The sequence below is a fragment of the Barbatula barbatula genome (assembly GCF_947034865.1).
Source record: "Barbatula barbatula genome assembly, chromosome: 21".
Lineage (NCBI taxonomy): Eukaryota > Metazoa > Chordata > Actinopteri > Cypriniformes > Nemacheilidae > Barbatula > Barbatula barbatula.
The window spans coordinates 5,922,144-5,945,707 of record NC_136784.1 but is presented as its reverse complement, the minus strand read 5'-3'; the positions used below and the strand labels follow the sequence as shown (position 1 = coordinate 5,945,707).

Here is a 23,564-nt window from a genome sequence, read left to right as displayed (position 1 = left end):
ATCCTTTAACAAAAGGACGATTTTCTCAAGAAAATATTTAAGAGCTTCTAAAACATGCGAGCATGCACGCCCACAATATAATACACCCATCAGTACAACACACACTGAACTATACACAACTTTTAAAGAAAACAACGTCAAAAGCTTACAGGGGAAGTAGATGAACTTGTCAAACAGCAATACCAGAATAAAAGAATGTAGATGTTAGAAGTCACAGAGTCTTATGTTTGTCATTTTTTTATAAGTGTTATGTTACCGTTTCATAGTTGAGATGAAGGTCACACATCAAGTAAAGCAATGTGTGAACATCTAGGAAACCCCCTAAAAAAACTGTACAATTTAGAAGATGCATTTAGCTAAATAATAGAAAAACTCACAGTCATATGAATAAAGCAACAGGCGAATACCCGAAACCATCTCTTTTCAAATGAAAACAAGGAAAGTTCTTTTGAGTTTGCTCATAACATTTATTGCGCTATCCAAAGATGTAGTCAGTCAACATACACTGATACAAATTGTTCCTGAACGTCTGAAAGAAACAGTCCCGGATCTGTTCACAGTGACACAGACTAAAGTAGGAGATTTTTTTTATCACATTCAAAACACCAAACCCACAAACCTCACAGAGAACAGAATCATTTTATCAAGTGTAACAGACACACCACATAGAGATTATCACACACTCCCTTTTGAAGACATACACAAGGAGGCCCGACAAATACAGTACAAACATCATTCATTTTAACAGAATTTATTTTAAACCTATCTTTAATATTATATTTTGTTGTTATATATTTCATTAAAGGATTACTTAAATCATTACAGTATGTGACAATTTACATTATTTCCAAATTACTCCCCAATGTATTGTTTGTGTTTGAAATGTGACTTTCCATTTTTTATACAGTAAAAATAAAGTAAATATCCATGAATTAACATTTTGACGAAAGGCCTTTTCTCTTTGCTTTAATACAGTGTTTTTGATAATAAATAGAATGTGTTGTGCATGTGCGGGAGTCTTATAGACTGTCATTTTAATCCTTTAACAAAAGGACGATTTTCTCAAGAAAATATTTAAGAGCTTCTAAAACATGCCAGCATGCACGCCCACAATATAATACACCCATCAGTACAACACACACTGAACTATACACAACTTTTAAAGAAAACAACGTCAAAAGGGGAAGTAGATGAACTTGTCAAACAGCAATACCAGAATAAAAGAATGTAGATGTTAGAAGTCACAGAGTCTTATGTTTGCCATTTTATTATAAGTGTTATGTTACCGTTTCATAGTTGAGATGGTGACATATCAAGTAAAGCAATGTGTGAACGTCTAGGAAACCCCCTGATAAAAACTTTACAATTTAAATTTACATTAAGTCATTTAGCAGACGCTTTTATCCAAAGCGACTTACAGATGAGGAAACAATGGAAGCAATTATAACAACATAGGCAACAAAATACATAAGTGCACAAAAAACTAGTCCATTAAAGCCTAGCACAGTATACAAAGCAAAGAATAGTGAGGTTAGTGTATATATATATATATATAGAGTAGCAAGGTGTAAGAATACACGACAAGCTTAGCTCAAAATGAAAAGCCCCAGAGGGTGGTTTTTATTTTACAGATTTGTGGTGGTGTGAAAGTGCGTGGTGGGATCCCTCTTCCGTGCTCTTCTCCGTGTCCTCTGTGAGTGTTTGTCTGTGTGGTCCTCGTGGCATGATTGGCCAGTCACAGGCTGTACTCTATAGTGAGACAAAGAGCGCATTAGTTCATGTCTCATGGAGCGGTGTCTCACCTTCTCTCTGTGAGCTGGCTGTTTATAATTCCCTCTGTTGATCGCTGTCAGCTGTGACCAATCAGCCCGTGATGAGTGTTGCCAGGTGCTTCTTGTCTGTTTCCAGGGCAACGCTGATGTGAGCTCGGGACGCTCGTCACAATATATATATATATATATATAATTTTTTTTGAGTAAGAAGGAAAGGGAAAGAATTAGGATACATCAATCAGCGAAGTGTTGATGGAAGAGATGCGTTTTTAGGCGTTTTTTAAAGATGGCAACCTAGTCTGCTGATCTTGTAGCAGCAGGTAGATCATTCCACCAATGTGGAACAGATCCAGAGAAGGTACGGGAGAGAGACTTTTTTCCTTTTGGGGATGGTACCACTAGTCGTTGTTCCTTTGCAGACCGCAGTGATCTGGAAGGAATATAGGTCTGCATCAGAGAGTGGAGATACGATGGTGCGGACCCGGTGGTGGTCTTGTAGTCCAGGAGCATAGCTTTGAACTTTATGCGGGCGACAACAGGGAGCCAGTGTAACCTGATGAAGAGCGGAGTTACATGCGCTATCTTCGGTTCATTGTAGACCACTCTTGCCCCCGCTTTCTGGATCATCTGGAGAGGTTTGATTGTGCAAGCAGGAAGTCTAGCCAGAAGCGAAATGACAAGTAGAGTTGTGTGTCGTCCGCATAGCAGTGATAGAGAAGCCATGCTTCTGAATCACCGAGCCGAGGGATGTCATGTAATTTAGAAGATGCATTTAGCTAAATAATAGAAAAACTCACAGTCATATGAATAAAGCAACAGGCGAATACCCGAAACCATCTCTTTTAAAATGAAAACAAGGAAAGTTCTTTTGAGTTTGCTCATAACATTTATTGCGCTATCCAAAGATGTAGTCAGTCAACATACACTGATACAAATTGTTCCTGAACGTCTGAAAGAAACAGTCCCGGATCTGTTCACAGTGACACAGACTAAAGTAGGAGATTTTTTTTATCACATTCAAAACACCAAACCCACAAACCTCACAGAGAACAGAATCATTTTATCAAGTGTAACAGACACACCACATAGAGATTATCACACACTCCCTTTTGAAGACATACACAAGGAGGCCCGACAAATACAGTACAAACATCATTCATTTTAACAGAATTTATTTTAAACCTGTCTTTAATATTATATTTTGTTGTTATATATTTCATTAAAGGATTACTTAAATCATTACAGTATGTGACAATTTACATTATTTCCAAATTACTCCCCAATGTATTGTTTGAGTGTTTGAAATGTGACTTTCCATTTTTTTATAAAGTAAAAATAAAGTAAATATCCATGAATTAACATTATGACGAAAAGCTTTTTCTCTTTACTGTAATACAGTATTTTTGATAATAAATAGAATGGTTGGGGTTTTGTTTCATCATCATGTATGACTGTATCTGTTTACACTGCAGTTGAAGCCAGCTTTAATATAGAATAACTTGATCGCTTAATATTTTTTCTTATTGTGCTTATTGAATGTAAATAAACAAAATATAACAAGGCACTTACAATGTAAATTTTTCCGTGCATTTACGCAAACAGCAGCAAGGCAGTGTGCCACGTAAGGCATAAATACGTTTCTATAGATACTTTCTATATTGCGTTACTGCATATGGGCACCTAATTGTATTGTGGTTGACAGGGATCTATATACATTCAGAGCAGAAACTGTATAGTGAATATGAAAGAAATCTCTTAGGGGTCACCAAAGCACAGGGAATTCTAGTTTGCTGAATCCAGGATCTTTCCTAAGGTCCCAGTATGTGCCGCTGCTCACCCACGAGTCGTCTTCAGCACGCCTGATAGAATTTACAAAAAGCATTATAACACAACTGCAGCTTTTCATAAACATAAATTTTCATGGTAATTTACTCACCCCTGTTGTCATCCAAGATGTTTATGTTTTGGATGAAAACATTCCAGGATTATTCTCAATATAGTATATAACTTCAATGGACTCCAAAATGTTGAAGGTCAAAATTAAATTTTCAGTGCAGCTTCAAAGGGCTTTAAACGATACCAGACAATGAATAAGGGTCTTATCTAGCGAAAAGATCGTCTGGTATCGTTTAAAGCCCTTTGAAGCTGCACTGAAACTGTAACTTTGACCTTCAACCGTTTGGAGTCCATTGAAGCCCACTATATGGAGAATAATCCTGGAATGTTTTCATCAAAAACCTTATTTATTTTCGACTAAAGAAAAAATACATAAACATCTTGGATGACAACAGGGGTGAGTAAATTATCATGAAAATGTATGTTGAAAGTGAACAATTCCTTTAAGTATAGTCACTTACTTGAAATATCGGGGCGAGTGTGTCATGTTGTTTTCTTGCAGGACTCTTCTTCTCTCTCTCTGGAGAACTTCAATTCTTTCTTTATGCTCTTCTGCTCCAGTAATATCACCTTCTTCTAAGAGTCTGCAATGAGAAGATATTAAGTAACCGAGGGTACACTACTCATAGCAATAAAAAACCTGAGCATCCATTTACCTTTGGTCAGGTCTAAAACGTGTATCTGTCGAGGGTAAGAGGGGTTTTAAACTCTCCTCCAATTCATTCAGCTCAATTGCAAACTTTGTGAATCCATAGTACTGCTCATTATCATCAGGCATGGGATCTGAACACAAACACATGTACACAAACACATACTGTGTAAGCAGCATGTATACAGTTGGTGTAAGCGCCCTCTTTAGGTCACTTTCAACAATACCATCAGGTCAAATTCACTTAACTATGCAAATAAACACAACCAACAATTTAATATTGTTATGCTGTTATTGTTTTGAATTTTCTGGACTTGTCTGTAACTCACTTGCTCTCCAGATGCAGGTTGCCGAGGGCGGTTTCCCCAAGTACAAAGCCTCGTTCCATTTGCCAAACAGACAGTGAATGACACGACCCTCTGAGTCAGTGACCACACCCTCTACCTCATTAGCATTCAAACCTCCAGATCTCGACTGGACATGAGAAATAGTCACGATTTACTGAGGTACTATTCATATTAAAGTAAATTACTCTATTATTCCACATGAAGATGTGGGTGAGACAAACACATATGTAAGATGTCTTGATGATCGCACCTTAAGGAAAGTGACTTTGCAATGACTGACATCTCCCGTTGTGGTTGTGTGCTTGATGGACATTTCCCCATAATGTTCTATCCAGCGCTGGCCACTCAGAATGTTATGAATGCAGGAAGTGACTTTACTCCACTCATAATGATCCCCGAAACTGAATAAGCACGTGTGCGAGGAAAAGAGAGATGAAGAGAAATAACAGTGGTGTGTGTGGAAAACATGGGATTGAATGATGATGACGGACTAATGCAAGTGGAATGGGATGTAGAATAATCTGAGATACCCCGGCAATTCTAAGTGACTGACTCCCATGGGAACGATCTCCATAGATTTCCCCCAAAACTTATTCTTCCACCGGACATCTGATGATCAAAAACAGAAAATGGACACAGATTAGACGATCAAAATCATACAAATTGATGGCAGGTATCTTTGCTTGACAATAGCCAATTGTGTTTCAATCACCTTGCCAGAGTGTGAAGTTCTTGGACTCGCAGTGACAGGCAGACACAGGTGGATGGTGACTGACCTGTGGGTCGTGATGCAAAGTGAAGGTGTGTGTAACATGAACGTAAATGGCATGGCTTTGCTATTGTTAAAAATAAAAGGCAAAGATGATTTACCTGTTCAGATATGAAACGGAAGCCCTTATCGGGTCGCAAACACTCGTATGTCTCTCCCAGCACAGGATTAAAGGGTTTCCCTCCTGCTCTAGTGAACGAACATGCATATGCAGACACAGCGAATGCTGCTACATACACCTACAGAAACACACAAGTAATGTGTACAGTTACCCTGAAAAGAATTTTAACATGTAATGCACACAAAAATAGGTTTGCATTTTATAAATGAATTAAGCGCACATTCACGTTTCAAGCAAAACATCTGATTAAGTGTGTGATCTCACCATTCGCAAGTGTGGGTCATGCGTGTTTGCCGCTGTGTCCAGTAGATGGTAGTACTCAATTTCCTCACACAGTCTCTGCAGCGTGTTGATTGGCTCGTTGAGCTGAACCGGCATTGCAACTTTCGACAGGTCCTTACCAATGTTACTGCGCAAAATACTCCACAGATTTACACTCTCGTTCATACGTGCACTTGGTAAACGCTGCCTCCGCATGACCGTGGACTTATTGCCGTTCTCTGAACGAAAAAAAAAACATGCAAGTAGAGTCACAAATAGGAGTGTAACGATTCACCATTAGTCAGATGAAATCGTTTATAATATGTGATCATTCAAGTCGGTTAAGATGTTAAATGAATCGCGATACATGTTTGCAGTTAACACAGCTGTTAAAAACATGTATAGGGATTCATTTAACATCTCAACCGACTTGAATTATATGCTGATATTTCTTAAAAATAGTTAGAAAAAGCACAAAATCTTAGGGCGTTTTCACACCTGTGGATCGATTGCTTTGTACCGAAACCGGGGGTTATATCGCTAAAATATTGCATTTACAAGGCAATATTTTCAAACGGACCAAACTTTGTCACTTGCAAGTAAACTCTCCTTCGATTGGTCAGAGTGCATCTGTTTATTTTCCGGGGTTCCGCTCAGAGATGTCATCCATCAGGATAGACAGACAGCAGCTACGCAGCATTTTTGTGGCTTGTTTGGTTACTTCTGTTATTTTACTTCATTATTTTGAGCAGGAACAACATTATTGCCTTGTACCTCTTGCGAAGAAAAGCAATTACCTAGGTACATTACAGTCATGTAGTTAGGACAGAAGGTAACGATAATATACTCACGATTGTCATCAGGAACATCATCATGCCTATTAGCGGAATCAAGATCTGCGGATGATGCCTCTGTTGGTTCAGCATATGATTCCACAACATCCACTGGATCGACAACAGGGTTAGTGCCAAGTATTTGGTCTAGGTCATCAAACCACACAAATTCCTCCTTTTCTTCCCCTGAACTGCCCGTCTTACGAAGCGCATCTCTAATTTTTATATATTGTTGATAGAGTTTCTTTGCCTTTGCACGGCACTTTTCAACAGACCGAATAAATCCCATTTGTTTTAAGCGCTCGCTAAACACTTTATACATTTCTGTGTTTTTGTGAGTTCTGGAGAGCGGTTCAGCGACGTGTTAGTCTGACCAAATTTCAATCAAACGCTTCACTTCTTCCCTGCCCCAAGTGAGCCCACGGTTCATTTTGGGAGCCATTAGCAAAACAATCCCTTTTGCGTTACGCAACTTTACGTAATTACCCGTCATACATTGTGTTACAGTCTGATTCGTTGGTCCGTTGGGTCGGATGGCTTTCACATGTTAAGCGAACCGCTCAAGAGTTCGTTTGCGATCGGGCCGAGACCACCTTGTTCAGGTCGATTGACTAGCGCGATTGCCGTGTTCACAGAAAACACAGCAGGTTCCGAAAAAAAACCTTTATGTGTGAAAACGTCCTTAGTTTGTTTATATTAAAGAGACTTTTGTATTATTCATCTTTTATTTGATGTGGAATTTGTTTTAAAATGCAACTTAGTTTTGTCATTTGACATCAAATATATTTTGTAAATAAAACGTGAAATTGTATCGTGATATAAGTATAGTGAATTATAAATCGCATCATGAGCTGAGTTAATAGTCACATGCTTAGCTCACAAAGGTCACTGTTATGAAGGTAAATGTGTGTTTGACATGTCTCACCTAAGATCTCCCTCACGCGGTTGTTTTCATTCCTGCAAAAGTCCACGGACGTGCTGTCGCTGACATCACTGATGTACGAGTCATCATCTGACAACTGGTCACACACAAACAAATCAGACAAATTATTTCACGCAAATCTCCACTTTAAGAGTCATTTAGCCCCTGGACTTCTATTATCTGACCTCATTCTCGGATGAGCTACCGGACAGCAGATATTCCCTAGCATCAAAGAACTCTGACAGAGACTCTGGGATTGATCCTCGACTCTCACTGGACACCTGTTGCATCAAAGGGCGTGGCCCTTCAAGAATATCCTGATTGGAGGAAATTACATTGTTGATTTCAACCAATAACAAAAGACCTTATAAACACTCAGGCAAGACAGCATCTTCAGTGGTTCATAGATACACACAAATACCTTTTCACTGATGGTCTCCAAAGTGTTTCTAACTCTGTCTTTCTCTAAAGACAAGGAGGTATATGCTGAGCGGAGAGTGGAATGAACTTGACGGCGAGAAATATGAAAACATTACAGAGTGAGAAAGAATAAGGAAAAAGTATGACAACACAAACCTAAAAATAAACTCTTGATCTACTTAAGTAAGCATCAGTCAATGGTCTACTTTTGTTGAAATAGTTTCATAGCGTTATATAGAAATGAGGGAGGATGAATACAGACAGCTGTTTGATACTCACCAATACCAGCAAGCCGACAGAACTCCTCCTGCATTCGAGAGGCTTCTGTGGGCGAGTCAGGGCTGTCTAGACACGAGTCTAGAGAAACAGGCTCTGAATACTTGAGGTTTGGATGAGACACGTGCAGAAGAGATATATCAGGAGTCTGAAAGATGAGCGAAAACGTGTGTGAGAATTTGAATTCTGCATAAGACACTTGAAGTGCCAGTGCAGTTTAAAAATAAACAAATTTGACCTGTGCGGAGTTTTTATTTTCCTTGCTGTAATTCTTAGATCGCCATCTTCGTCCGCGCTTCTCTTTTTTGGAGCCTTCAATCTTTGGACACACACACATCACCAAACATGCTGATGAGGAATATAAATTCTTGCATATAATAAATCACACGTGTAAATGCAAAACATGCCCATAAAGGAATCTTATATGTGGTCCATCAGATTTCTGTACAGGTGTACATTACCTGGAGTGTGTTGATGGCGGGTGCTGAGAAAGTTCTATGCAGAACTTCCATATTTTTTAGCAGAAGGTTTAATTCGAGCAAGGAGGAGTCGCATTCTGTCAGATCTAACAAAAGAGCGAATAATAAATGCAGAATCAATCACAGTAATAAACCCTCTAACCCAGGAGTAGTTTCCGGCTATACCTTTACAACACTTTTCCATGTCTTGGGAGGTTTGCCGCCAGTTGGTCTTTGACAAGGCTGAAGGCTGCTTTGTGAGAAGGGAACGCTAAAAACACAAAAACAACTAATTTAAATGAAGAAGATGCAGTTGCAGTGGTTGTCTTCATGGCCCTTGAATATGATGCAATTGGTTACTGAATAAGGAGAGTAAATACTCTTTTAATGGATATGTGGTCAGATTGTCGCTCTTGTGGCTCCATGGCGATCTCGTTCTGGCGGAACGTTCGATGATGCCGTAGCTGCTTCACCCATTGTTCAAACAGATCCCGAGACTTTACCTGACAATATCATAGCAAACACAGCTATTAAACGTGTGCTAATGTGTATGAGCAACGACAACGTGTACAGGCATTTGTGTTGCACATAGGTGAGCATGTTGTGTACTTCGTGTGTCTGTGCATGTGTTGTAAATACCTTCAGATGATAAATACTGTCCTCTGTATCCAGATCGATGCACAATGACTTCTTTTTCATAGCCATAACAGAGAGACCAACATCAATCCGACCTCGTAATCTCCCCTTCTTCAGCTGAAAAGTCAAGTTAGGACAATGGATGCAAAATTACTAAATGTAAAATGTTGAAAATATTACAAAAATATCACTGTAAACTAATTATCCATTATACTGATTTGTGGCAGAAATAAAATACAGTAGTATTTTGTAAATATCGACACCCAGACCACTAATAAAATACGTATGTGACTGTGTTTATACACTCACATCAGTCCCTGTCTTGGCATATGTCAGGATGCCCTTCTCAAGCAGGAAATATCTCTGTTAAACACACATACAGAATGACAGAAGTCAGCATTAAATGGCCACTCATATTTTAGGATAAAAGCACATGCAGAAAAAGTATATCATGTGACCTTATGCCATCCTTTCATGGGCCACTTTCTCTTTTTCAGCATCAGTCCCTCCTGCTTTTTAGGCTTCTGAACATTTGCTGTCAAACTCTGCAGGTCCTCAAGCACCTCCCAGCTGTCCTAAAGTTGAACAAAAATGTAACATTAAAAAAATAAAGAAATGAAATAAAGGAATGCAATTTATCTGACATTGATGTCACTGGGATTTTATGAAACATTTTTCATGTAACTTAGCAACTGAAAACAAGCTCTCTACACAATCTTCATTCATTATTTAAAAATGTAAAGCCATTTTCTTGCCCTTTTATCTTCAGTGGAAGTAGTACTCTCTTTCCTTTGGGGAATTGATGGTGTGGTTGGTGAAGTGGGCATGGGGGACGTCACCTTTGAGGACAGCGCCACATTGTGCTCTTCTGAACTCATCTTGCAATTCAGTCACTGTGGAGACAAAAAAGGAAACTTTACAATAGCGCTACACCTCGTGGCCACCAGGGAGCGACATACACAAGCGCACCTGGGTTACTGACAACACCGGCAAATCTGTGAAAATGCGGAAATATTTGTTAAAATATAACATGCGTATTTGAAATTGTAAAATATTTCTAAGCTCTTGTCCTTTTTGTGATATTGTAATATATGTAATGGGGAAATGTACTTCATTATATCTGTACGTCATTCTCAACAGGAAATGGAACATTTTTGTTTCAGTTTCCAAGACAGAGTCTTTCTCCATTACACTTCAAAACCAGTTGAAATCATTCTAAAAACGTGGGTTGCAAGGTGTTTTTGCATAGTGCAACAATATGAAAGTGTTATGTGGCTTGTGTGGCTGTAAATCAACCCGGTTTACCTTGAGTGTTTTAACAGAACAGACATTAGAAAAGTTAAATTTGTAACGCAACGTCATAACAGACTGGATTTCCGATGCAAACTATGAATTCAGCTTGCCTTTTTGGGGGTTAAACTACAGATTGTTATTTTGACAAAACATTATATAATGCGCTGTGCGTGGTTTTGCATGCAAATGGAACTGCAAAGTGCAGTTATGTGAATATTTGTTTGACACTTGTTACTTATCACCATTCAAACAAATAAAATGACCTATGCTGTTGAAATAAGCTGTTTCATAAAATGTCAAATTGACATCAAAATCCACAACAGTAAATCTTAAAAAAAAATGGCTACAATCTATCTTAATCTGACTTTGCCTTTTACCTTACTGTACACATCAAGGGCATACGGTCCAGTCACAAATCTACAGAACACTTATCAAACTCAAACAAAACCTCCATCATAAACACATCATGTGAACTTGAAATCTGAGGCATGCAAAACACGTCTATGATAATAACATACATTGTTAAAACTTCATTTTAAATATCACTAAATCGGGCGAGGAAGAGAGAGGGCGAGACCCTCTAGGCCACTACTGTTTAGGTCATTCTCAACACATGAGTCACCAAAGCACTACAGTGAATAAAGTCCACACAAACAAAAGCTGCTTTAGCTTTTGGCTAAACATGTTGTTATTCCACACATATATGCATACAACTTTTCCAATGACATTAAAGTCACTTTCTCTGGTCTCTTGAATTTATGTGTGTTTGAATACATGTGGATGAGTGTGCAATACTACCGGTAACTTCAGCTAATGGTTTCCAAAACGCAGTCTGATTTTTGTTTAGTTTGCAGAGCCAGACATGCCTAACATTGCTGAAATATGGGCGTGGACATGTTTCTAAAAAATATGAATTCCTGTGGTTTAATGCCCCCCAGTTTGTGCACACAATAAACATTTCAGCAGGAAGTGGCCCATATACTAAGTTATGATTATACACGATTATATAAAGCTTTTGGAAATTTCTGCAAATCCAATTGCTAAAGTTATAAAAAAAGTTATTTTTCAAAAGGGGACACTTCAGAAATAAGTGAAAGCCTGAGATATGACACGTTGCTACGGTTTCTTTCTGCAAGGCATTTTTTTAAATGAAAGGCAGGAAGGTATGCAAATACAGCAAGGAAGGGGTTTATGCTGAAAACATGCCTGAAAAGCATTTAAAAAAAACCACCAGAGTCACTCGAGTTGTAGTGATTTTACACCAGTACATTTACATTTACGCATTTGGCAGACACTTTTATCCAAAGCGACTTACATTGCATTATGCTAAGTGTTGCTATGGAAAGAATACAAATTCAGGCCTGTTTACAATAATTGTAACTTGACTTCAAGCAAAACATGTCGATGCGGCCTTGAAAATGGCTCATGGAATATTTTGAATATGTTTTTTTGATGGAGAACAAATCTCAAAATCAAAACTGAAATCCAGAGGCCAACAATGTATATTGTGTATCAGAGATGATTGTGCTGCCAAAAAAAATAGGAACCTGCTCACTTTAATGGAAACTGACATTTTCAATACTGACTTTTGTGGTTATACACAACGTGTGGGTGTATGTACTAATGCACATATGTACTAATGTACAAATATCTAGCCCGACCCTACATTATACCTGTCAATCATTAATGCCACATATCTTAGTCATTGTTGTAAATGAGCTGTAGGATGAGGGCTGTACAGACGGACCAAGGGCAATAAAGCATATAGAAGCTACTGTAATAACAAACAAAGACTTATTGGAGGACAGAGTGAAATTTGTTAATGCTTGATTTGTCCTTGATGGAAAATGTACCATTTATCGTGGGTGAGGGTCCAACAAGGTGCAGTTGACATAAGTGACTTAAGAAGCTTTATGAGGAACATTAATCCCATACTCTGATTTAGCAGATTCACTTGGGCAATAAAAGCTTACAATGTCAAGTTTATTGGGTAATGAGGGGACTGCACATTATTGTATATGATTTAAATCTGAATGGAAGGAGGGCCAATAAGGACCCCCAAAATACATTAGTTTAGTTGGATGATCTTTTCTATTTAAAATGACCTTTACTGTAACTTTAAACTATTTTAAAATAACTTAAAAGGCCACATATGTTTTAGGGAAAGTATGCACACACACAAACATATTGGTTTTAAGTAATCCATACCATACTCTCTAAGTCCAAAACTTAAAACAAGCTCATAAGCGTTTGGAAAAGGAAAGGATAGTTTACCAAACATTCTGTCGTCATTTATATATCTTCATGTCATTCAAAACCTGACTTCTTCTTGTGAAACACAAAAGAGTGTAAGTGTCTCAGTGGTTTAGGGCCCATACAATGGAGGTCAATGTTGTTTGTTATTTGGTCTTTTTTGTGATCTGCAGAAGAAGGGGACTCATACAGGTTTTAAATGACATGAGGGTGAGTATGATGAAATAACTTTTTGTAAACTCCATTTAAATAAAGAACACCTAAATCTTTAGCATAGCATCATAAAAAGTCCCACTAAACCGCAACCACCATGACGTCTCTCCAAGACAACGTTTGATGCAAAATGTAATGAAAAAGAAGTGTTCCTAAAAACAAATAAAGTGCAACAATAACAAGTCATTAAATAAAAACGTATTAAACAACAGGATTTACATTTGTGGTGCGATCTGGAAGTTGGTAAGCGACTGGTCTGAGCGTTTCCGTTGCCATAGCAACGCGATGCGCCAGCGATCTCATAATTAATACTTTACCATAAAACCCAAAATATACATAATTTCAAAACAGACAAACAACAATACAGATTCATTTGGTAAAAACGATTCTATCGTTTGTCTAACTATAACGTTACTCTGTGACACTCCGATGAGTCCAAACTGAAGACCAAAGAGGAAACATGATTATTAAGGGTTTCTATGGTAACACGGAAAGTTACACAAACGAGTTGATACGATGACTGATCGTCATGGGTTGTAATTACAGTAAACACACACACACACACACACACACACACACACACGCACACACACACACGCTTTTCATCCAATGTTATCCATCAGGTGATAAACCGTAGAAGGTCGCCCACGGTAATGGGGCACATTACAAGTGACTATAAAACACAGTTACAAGACGATCGTTTACAGTGACAAAATCCAACCACCACTTCCCGTATAATCACACTTGTTCGTAGTTAAAGCGTATTTTTACGTATTGTCCGTGAGTAAAATTTTAAACTGAATGCCTACCACAGTTGCCAAGTTCAGAGTGACAGCGTGGCGCGGCGGTCTGTCGTCGTGTCACCGATGATCCACTTTTAAAAACGCCGTATCAGCACGTTCATACTTTGAACCTGGCCACAGTCATCCGGCTCACCGCCGCCATCCCTCTTCGTCTACCTGCCGCCGTCAGATATTAGGTAACTTCTCTTCGAGGAAGGTTACTAGAACGAAACTTCCGTGACGTGCCGCTGTAATCCGAGAGTAAAGCGGAAGGTGGAAGTAGCCACAGGTTTTAAGTTTACGGCCACTAGCTCAGGTTGTATCCTCTTCTTGTGTTTTGAGTTCCGCGGTGAGGTGAGTAGAGGAAGGGCGGGGATTCGGGATGATTGACGTTTAGAAAGCCAATGAGGCGTGACGGCGAGATCAACGAAGGGATCACAAAACAACGTTACGTAATTCAGGTAAATCAAGATAAGCGATTTTTGAAGAATCTGTCGATCTAACAGCATTCACTGAGACATCCGTTAACTGTGTATTTTCCCACAGACCGCAGATTAAAAACTGGACGATAGAAAGCATTAAGGTTGGGTATCTTGAACGTTATTGATTCCGATCCAACTCCGATTCCGCATCTTATCAATTCCCAGTTTCGATTGCACAGTTAAAATAAAACATTTAGATATCAACCTATATGATCATTTAGCATGCTTATTGGCTGGTTATATATGTAGAGCACCGTTTTGTGTATATACACATAGCAACACTGTCGGATTTACAAAATAATTGGTTCCTGTGCTCCTGTACTGCAAATACTATAGTTAAACTATGCTTAATAGTAAAATATGCTTCATTTTCATAAGGGTTTCAATTGAAGATATCAGATCACAAGTCAACACATGCACATTTCTGAAAATATGCACAAAGGAATTAAAATTGTAACTATTTTTTTCGATTCCTAAATTCCTAACCTTTCAATTCAGATTCCATATTTGGAATTGATTTTTGATTCCCAACCCTAGATACCATGCAAAATAGGCCCTATCCTTTGAAAGTATGTCCTGATTTGTTGACTTTAGGATAAGGAAAGTTCATTTTTTATGGCTTTGTGACTTAATTTTGAGTAAATGCAGTAAATGACTCTTCCCAAAACCATTGCTTAAAACTCTATGTGCAATTTTAAGCTGCTATTGTGTGAGTTCTGGGTGTATGCACGAGCATGTTTTATTTATTTAAATAATTTGCTTTGTCTGCATATGCAGAGGATTTTAAAAAATGCTGCATGACCTGAAAGGATAAACCTGACAGGTGTTTTGTTGGTCATCTCTGACATCACAGTGGGAGGGGCTACAGTCTCACTCTTTTGTCCATTCTTTAATTCTTCAAATTTTTTATACTTAGACTACAAAGTTGATTTGAGATGTCTGTGAATGCAAAACCACCATAAAAAGAAAGCCAATGCTTTGTTTTTATTTTAAAACATAAATAATATTAGGATTCCTAAGACACCAGAAAGGTGCAGAAATATAGCAGTTAAACTGTGTGTGATATAAATGTTGTGCATGATGAATGAATCCCAACAGGGGCATATTGTTAGAAATGTATTTTGTTTTCATATTTTCCATTTATTTTGTATAACCTTAAATAAACATGACTTTATAGTATATTTTGTGTCGAATCTTTGAACATCTGAAATATATGCTTTCGTATTGGCAAATGTGCCATGGACAAATGTCCATCTCTTGCCTTGAGCACATACATTTTCACTTTAGCCCTAGGATGTTTCTTTGAGCTCAGGTTGAGAATGTGTGTTTGTGATATCATTGAGAGAAACTCTTGCCAAAAAAAGACCTAGATGTAACATTAAGAAAGAATGCTTTCAGTTCCCTACATAGAGAGGGTATTTTTTTGTCAAAACAAACATTTTCTGAAAGACACATGATAAACTGTTTCAAAATATATGAAAACATACCACATATACATCTACATCAGCATTGCTATCATTTGTGTTGCTTCTACACAACTCCTTTGCATGTCATCCCAGTGTTGCCTTAACAACAAAGGTTTTCCTTTGTTGGCTACACCCTCATACACTGGGAAGGGACTCCTCCCTTGAGTGGAATGCACCAAACCACTGAGCCTGATTCAGGTGTGCATTGCAAGTCATAGACACATTTACAAACACTGAAGTGAACCACTTTAAAAACAGTAGTGGGTGCTGTTTGGTATGAATGAAGGTATGTTCTGGGAAAACTCTCAAAAGTCAGCGGCACAGTGCAGTCAAGTTTTGATGATGTTGTGCAATATTGTGTGTCATAGGCTTTCTGTGTTCATTCTGTGATTCATGCTTTCTAGTGTAGAAGTTGAGAAATTTCCATAGAAAAACCTTACATGGAAAGCTATAAATATTATACTTCCTAACCTAACCAAGCAGTTTCACATTCACCTTCTGGTTATTTATCTGCATTGCATTTTGTAGCCAATGGGATTAAGTCTATCTCAGACACGTTTGGAATAGAAATTGTAAGTGTACATAAAACCTACTTATGCGAGTGATGTGACAAGTCAAAGCACAAGTAAAACTACAGTGTGTTAATGGTAAAACGTCCCAGAAGGTGACAAATAATAATCACAGTGAATTAGGCTACATCATGCCGACACAAAACATCCAACGCCAAAAGTGGTCAAACATTATAATTACCTCATTTATTTAGTGGTTAAAAGAAATAGACAACCAAAGGCCTCCTAAATTTGAGCAAATTAATGCAGTATTACAATATTATTCTTCCATATGACTACCGTCTTGTAAAGTGTATTACTATTTAAAGAGATCTGATCTTGTGTCTCCAACAGATGAGACGCACACTGCCCTCTGTGGCATTAAAAAAAACAAAAACAGAGTCGCATTTTATAAACGTACTAAACGCATGCAATGCTTCAGCGACAGGTAGGCTGCTTTACGTATAGGAAAATTAGTGGCATATTATATCCGCTGAATAATATGAACGACAGACTCGGGTTACAAAAAAAAAGTTGTACAAACGTACAGCGTCCAGAAGAAATATGTACAATGCAAGTTGAAACAACGTCAATTTACATATTTACGTAATCTAAACATGTTACTAGGTTAAACAAACCCTGGAGTTGACAAGGTTACAGAAACCTTGGAGATCAAATATTACTAGTGAGGAGACAGTGACATCTGGTGGTAAGATGGAGATTTAGTCCTGATCGCTGTCACGGCAAAAAATTGGAGACAGGGGTAACTGCAGCCTGGAGCAATGGGCGTGCCGAAAGGTAGGGGCGTTTCAAAAGGTAGGGGCGTGCCAAAAGGTTACTGATTGGTGAAAGGAGTTTTACTGTATTGGCCAATCAGCGTAAAACTTTTGTTCCACACTCCAGTCCAGCAGGCGGCGGTAAAGCACTTATCAGTTGGTTTGCAAACCGTGCCAAACTTTAAGAGGAAAAAAGCCACTACAGTAGTTGTCAGTAATTTCCTTTAGCCAAAGAAGATGGCGGCGGTATGATATGGTGCAATTCATCATATGTTTATCTATGATTTATATAACGTAATTATGTATCGTTGACTGGAAATCTGTCAGTCCAGAAGTAAGAAAAGAATACAGATTGGAGTTTGAGCTCACCAGGTGCGCTTGCTGTGACAACATCTACAAAAACACCTTTGGATACATTTACATTTAGTCATTTAGCAGACGCTTTTATCCAAAGCGACTTACAGATGAGGAAACATTGGAAGCAATTATAACAACATAGGCAACAAAATACATAAGTGCATCAAACTAGTCCATTAAAGCCTAGCACAGTATACAAAGCTAAGAATAGTGAGGTTAGTAAGTGTTTTTTTTTAAAGAAGGAAAGGGAAGAGAATTAGGAAAAATCAATCAGCGACGTGTTGACGGAAGAGATGCGTTTCTACAGTGGCAATGGACAGAAGGGGGTCTTCACAGCATTCTATTCAGAGAAAGAGTTTGCTGGGTTCTGTTCAATGGACTGCTACTACAAAATGAGTGACTGAATGTTTCTGTTTACTTGAATTGGAAACAAAGCTGATTTTTTTGTGAATAAAGCTGTGTCTGTTTCCTAAATTGGTTGTCATTTAGCAGAAAGATACTAAACACTTCAATTCTGTGGTGTTTTTATTAACTAGTTTTCTCTATGAAGCAAAACATTGTTTTTAGGGTAAGGTATAACAATAGGTTTTGTTTGTTAAAATTAATGTATTAATTAACGTTAACTATGAGCAATGGATTTGTTACAGTATTTGTTTTAAGCTTTGTTAGTAGTTAATAAAAATACAGCTGCTCATAGTTTGTTCACTTCAAAGTGCTTTAATGTTAACGAATACAACTTTTAAATAACTCCTATCTAAAAACAGATAATGCGACTGTGTTAAGAGGCTTTTGTACCCTAAAAATTGTTGCTATTTGTTTTTGATCGCTATATTTACTATTAAGTTTTGTAAACTTTTTTTAATCGTAAAAGACTACAATATGTAAAAATGAGAATATACTATGAAATGTTGAAACAAAATAATAGTAATGAAAGCGAGAAAAAAAGATGAAAGGAAGTATATATAATTTATATTTACTGCTTACAGTTTTTGCAAACTTTAACCTAAACTTGCCGTGGTGATGACGCCCATACTGTTCGGCGAGACCAATGAGAAACCTTCTGGCACGTCCCATGCCGTTTGCCAGACCCTCACCTTTTGGCACGCCCATTGCTCCAGGCTGCAGTTACCCCTACTTGAAAAATTGGGGTCTCTGCAGTTCGGAGAAATGGGCGTGCCGAAAGGGTTCTTATTGGTCAAAGGTGCTCTTTCTTGCCGACTGGTCGGCGTTAACCTCGCACATACGTAATTTCTTCTAAACAGGAAAGAGATCGCGATAAGTACAGTATGACATGTTGCTATTAATAATAATAACAATTCATTTTATTTCCATAGGCATCTCATTCTATCATGACCAAAAGGAAAGGAAATTATTTTGAACTTATAAACGCTAGTGCAGTTGTAAGTGTTATTTTAGATACATTCGACCACCCTTTAAATAATAATTCAATTTTGGTTGTGACACTTATCAGGTGTTCCTTAATATCAGTCTATCTCTAAATAGTTCAAATCCAATATGGGCATTTCCTGTACATTGATTTTACATTTACTATAAAACCCAATATGATATTAACACCACCTTATAAATATAAATATATATGGTTCAGGTAATCTGATGTGATTATTTACATTTTTAATCAAATAAAACATGATAACAAACTAATTTTATTTTAACTTTGCACAATGGGGAAAAATGTCAAAAGTACACAGTGCTCCAAGACTACGTTTAACATAGAGTTTAGCTAGGCTATGTATCGTTATTAAACTCTGACCTCAGTCAAAATGATTAGTCTCGGAAGTCACTTAAGTGATATTAGAGACAGCGGCCATTTTTAGGTGTATTTGCTGGCATCAAGCTGTTCTCGGCGGCAATAACAACCTGTGATCATGGGGAACTCACACATCAGATTCACGTAGAGGCCCATTTTAAAATAGGCACTATTGTATTTATTATATAATATTTTAAATCTTGGATACAAAAACACCACAGTGAAAAGTGTCTTTAGGTGTAGGCCAATAGCGTTTAAGCTGATGTGGTCATGTGGAACAGGCAGCTTTCGCAACCAATTGAAAAGACCTTTTTGCACTCCACTACCATTCGTGCCTTCACCTTTCGGCCACGCCCATTTCTCCGATCTGCAGATACCCCGTCTCAAAAATCTGTGCCTTGTTTTTTTGTGGGGCTTTTAAGACCCTTGTTAACTCCATAGATGTATTCACCAGCAATATCATCATAAACTTCTAAAAGCAGTTTATACCTTGTGAAGACTGGTCCTCATTAAAAGGCTCATTAAAATGTTTCTGCGAGTCAATAATCTCAGTGAGACCTAAGGATATAAACAGAAATTGTATCCGTATTATTCATAATATAGCCTACTTTTCTTAATTTACAAACAGGCAAGTACGTGTGCTAATGTAAATAGGAAATAAATAAACATGATAAACTGCTGTCATTTCTTGCATTATGTTCTCTGTTCTTTCCAATCTCCAAATCTCTTTCACTTATCAATGTTTCACAGTGAAACTCGATTCATATTTTAATCCTTTAACAATGAAGGTAAAACCTCATTCGTTGATCACCTGTCAGTAACAATCAATGAATTTCCCAACCACACATAATACAAAACAAAAATACCATTAAAAAAATTAGCCTAAACTATAAATACGGGCATGCATGGTGTCTGATGTTATGTGAAATAAATTAAATTTGATTGTATCTAACACAAAATAAAATACAGCTTTTGTCACGGAATAGGGTGGAATGAAGTGCAGGCAGATGAAGGGTAAAATATGACATTTTTATTAACACCCACGATGGGAAAACATGAACAAAAACAAGCCAAAACCAAAAATTCCCACAAGGGGGACTAAACAAGGATTTTAGAATAACAAAATAATAAATCCACTAACTTGAAAACAGGAACAAGGGACAAGCAACAACACGAGGAAGCGTCTACAGGGGAGAATACCATGAGAACAAACATAATGGGGTAATACCCTAAGGGCATGCGAACAGGAGGAATGCGCGGAGCAGGTGAGAGGAATGAAACACTAGAAGAAGATAGACCAGGGACAGTGACCGTCAGGTGACAAGACTAAACACTAATGGTATGATTACGGGAGACAGAAGGGCGGGGCTAAGAGACAGGACAGGAGGACACATGGAGCCAAGTGACAACAAAAGCAACGTGTCTCCACACATAACCCAAAAGAAACCCGACAGACGTGGTAATGTCACGACTCTGCCCAGGGAGCTAGAAAACTCGAGACAAGAAGGACAGAGTCCTGACAGCTTTCAGTACCCCAATGTTAGATTTTTTTAAAAACCAATGTTCATTAATAGAAAGTTTTGGATTGTAATTAAATGCAAGCTGCTTATTCTTTATGTGTTTGTGCAAGTGCATTCCTTTAGATCCCATACATTAGGATAATGCAGTACTATGGATTCACACAGTTTGCAATAGAGCTGAATGAATAAGAGGAGATTTTGAAAGCCCTCTGCACGTTTTAGACATAATAAAGAATGTAAGTGACTATTTTTTACACAAAGCTGCAGTTGTTTTAGGTGTGTCATAAGGTTCTGTCCGAAATTCTGTTTTGTAAATTAAATCAGGTGTGCTGAAGACGACTCAGCAACGGATGCTGGATTCAGCAGAATTCCCTGTTCTTAGGTCACCCCTATGGATTTGTTTCACATAGTTTATCCTCTGATTCTATATTTTTCCCGTCATCCACAATAAAATTAGGTGCACATATGCAGTGGCACAATATAGAAAGTATCAATAGAAACGTATGCCTTACTTGGCTCAGTGACTTGCTACTTTTTAAAATGTAAATGCACAGCCAAATGAATATTGTAAGTGCCTTGTTATATTTTGTTTATTACATTCAATAAGCACAATAATAAAAAATAATATTAAGCAATCAAGTTATTAAAGCTGGCTTCAGAAGTAGTGTAAACAGATACATAATGAAACATACCCCAACCATTCTGTTAACTGTTAAAATACTGCATTAAAATAAAGAGAATCAGCCTTCAGAAATGTTTTTAATTTATGGATATGTTCTTTTTTTTACATTTACACTGTATGAAAAGTTTGAAAGTCACATTTCAAACACTTCCGACTGGGTGACTCAAACAGTATCAGGTACTTCAGGGAGTTATTTGAAAATAAAGTAAATAGTCACATACTGTAATGCTTCATCTAATCCTTCAATAAAATAACAACAAAATATAACATAAAAGATAGGTTAAAAAGAAATACTGTTAAAATGAATGATGTTTATTATAAGTCTGGCCTCCTTTGAAAGCGAGTGTGTGGTAATCTCAATGTGGCGTGTCTGTTACACTTGATAAAGGTTGTCCTGTTTGTGGGTTTGGTGTTTTAGATGCGATAAACAACATTTTTGTCTCTTTTTAGTTTGTGTCATTCTGAACAGGCAGGGACTGTTGCTTTCAGAGGTTTAGGAATGAATCGCATCCGTGTATGATGAAAGACCACATGTTTGGTTTGAGCAATAAATGTTATGAGCACAACTCAAAGAACTTTCCTTGTTTTCGTTTTGTCTTGGGTATTTGCCAATTGCTTCACTCATACAGCATAACAGCGTACAATTTCTCATTATTGAGTTGAATTCTGTATAAAAAGGAAGAGTTATTATTTCACTGAATGGCATGTGTGTGATTGTGTAACAATGGGAAGATCCGCAAGCTGAGGATGTTCATTCAGGGTCAATGGGGGTTGTTTGATAAACACTTACATGAAACTTGGGGTGCTTTCCAGACTTTTACAGATTGCCATAGTTAGCGATTGTGCCATCCAATCTTTATGTGAAACAATAATAAAACATATGAAGACTTCTTATATCTGCAGTTTCTGACGTTCACGATGAGTGTGTGTGTGCATAGAAAAAAATAACTTATAGACTTGACTTAATAAAATCCTCGTAAGAATTTGCACGAACTTTTAAAAGAAAATCTGCTCCTATAATCCAAGGGCAACTTGCTAACCAGAATAAAGTAAATTCTACTTATTAAATACATTTAGTTTTAAGTAAATTTTACTTTAAAAATAAAATAATTACACTGAACAAAAACATGTGTCTAACTCAACCTCCACAGATCATTTTCTTATATTATATATAGATATATAAATTTTTTTACAACATAGATGGGCAAGTAAGAAGAGATCGATGGTCTCTGTGCTGGCATTAGCATTTGTTCTGCTCAATTAATTAAATACATGACTACTAATGTGCCTCCCTCGCGCTAGGCACAAGCACCGCATTCTGAACAACGCTAACAACTTAAAAAACCTACACTATGCCAAAACTCTCCTTAATCTCAAAGACAAATCAACAAAAAACACGAACTCCACAAAGTCTTTCTTTTTACTAAAAAACACTTAAAATGACAGTTTATCTTGAAAATCTCCTAATGCAGTCAGACACAAAGCATGCTGGGAATTACAGATCAACTGGCAAGGTAGTTACATCTACAAAAATAATTTATGTAGTCTCAACACAAAATAAATAATTAAACTTAATTTGACCAATTTAAAGGGGTTTTACGTCATACATTTTACTTGATAATTTCAATTAATATTACTTATTTTTTAACGTTATTTTATCTAAATTTCTTTGTTAAGAACAGGTACATAATTATATTAAGTATATTTTAAAGTGGCATTCCGTAAATTATTTTCAGTAATAATGAACTAAAACCAATTATTGAGCAAGTACATGAAAGAACTGCGTTTAAAACTGTGTCACTGCCTTTGAGGGATTCACCACGGAAAGCTTGTAAAAATGGTTTGTAATTTTCCCTGTCGGGTCGACTCTTCCCGGATATTCTTATTTGGTATCTTTCGTCTATCCGTCATTTCGTCACATTCGTGAACAGAACGAAGAGGATCCGGCTAGCCTGCGTTTGGAGTCTGCGGGTCACAGGGTTACACAAAAAAATTTCTAACAACCTGGGCCCGGTTTTTCAAAAGTAATCCACTAGGATTTTGGATAACGGATTGGATCAAATC

At 37.4% G+C, this 23,564-nt stretch overlaps 1 protein-coding gene across 6 annotated transcripts; it reads right to left on the bottom strand.

Moving 5' to 3' along the window:
- Nucleotides 1–449: 449 nt before the first annotated feature.
- osbpl3a (oxysterol binding protein-like 3a) lies at nt 450–14,272 on the bottom strand. Of its 6 annotated transcripts, XR_013788141.1 has the most exons (24): nt 13,929–14,263; nt 10,116–10,253; nt 9,819–9,935; nt 9,670–9,723; nt 9,364–9,477; nt 9,105–9,227; nt 8,911–8,995; nt 8,728–8,831; nt 8,505–8,585; nt 8,270–8,414; nt 7,992–8,077; nt 7,756–7,887; nt 7,574–7,667; nt 6,667–6,759; nt 5,819–6,054; nt 5,535–5,672; nt 5,377–5,440; nt 5,195–5,273; nt 4,915–5,065; nt 4,647–4,791; nt 4,325–4,451; nt 4,130–4,252; nt 3,084–3,631; nt 451–888 (listed from the first exon to the last, which is right to left on the bottom strand). XR_013788141.1 is itself a non-coding variant. In XM_079484624.1 (23 exons), exons 2-23 carry the CDS (start codon nt 10,236–10,238, stop codon nt 3,535–3,537), a joined length of 2,511 nt encoding a protein of 836 aa, XP_079340750.1. In that variant the 5' UTR covers nt 10,239–10,253; nt 13,929–14,263; the 3' UTR covers nt 2,642–3,534. The 6 variants fall into 6 exon arrangements, 4 of the variants coding, with proteins under 4 accessions (XP_079340750.1, XP_079340752.1, XP_079340753.1 ...); XR_013788140.1 differs by lacking the exon at nt 6,667–6,759 and having other exon boundaries at nt 450–888; XM_079484624.1 differs by lacking the exon at nt 451–888 and having other exon boundaries at nt 2,642–3,631.
- Nucleotides 14,273–23,564: the final 9,292 nt, after the last annotated feature.

What these genes read in the sequence shown, in the direction of transcription:
- osbpl3a (XM_079484624.1), bottom strand. Translation starts at nt 10,238, where the DNA reads ATGAGTTCAGAAGAGCACAATGTGGCGCTGTCCTCAAAGGTGACGTCC. An exon ending in TCCGTTTCATATCTGAACAG is followed by an intron (nt 5,441 to 5,534) that starts GTAAATCATCTT and finishes CACGACCCACAG; the next exon opens with GTCAGTCACCATCCACCTGT. An exon ending in AGTCACTTAGAATTGCCGGG is followed by an intron (nt 5,066 to 5,194) that starts GTATCTCAGATT and finishes GTGCTTATTCAG; the next exon opens with TTTCGGGGATCATTATGAGT.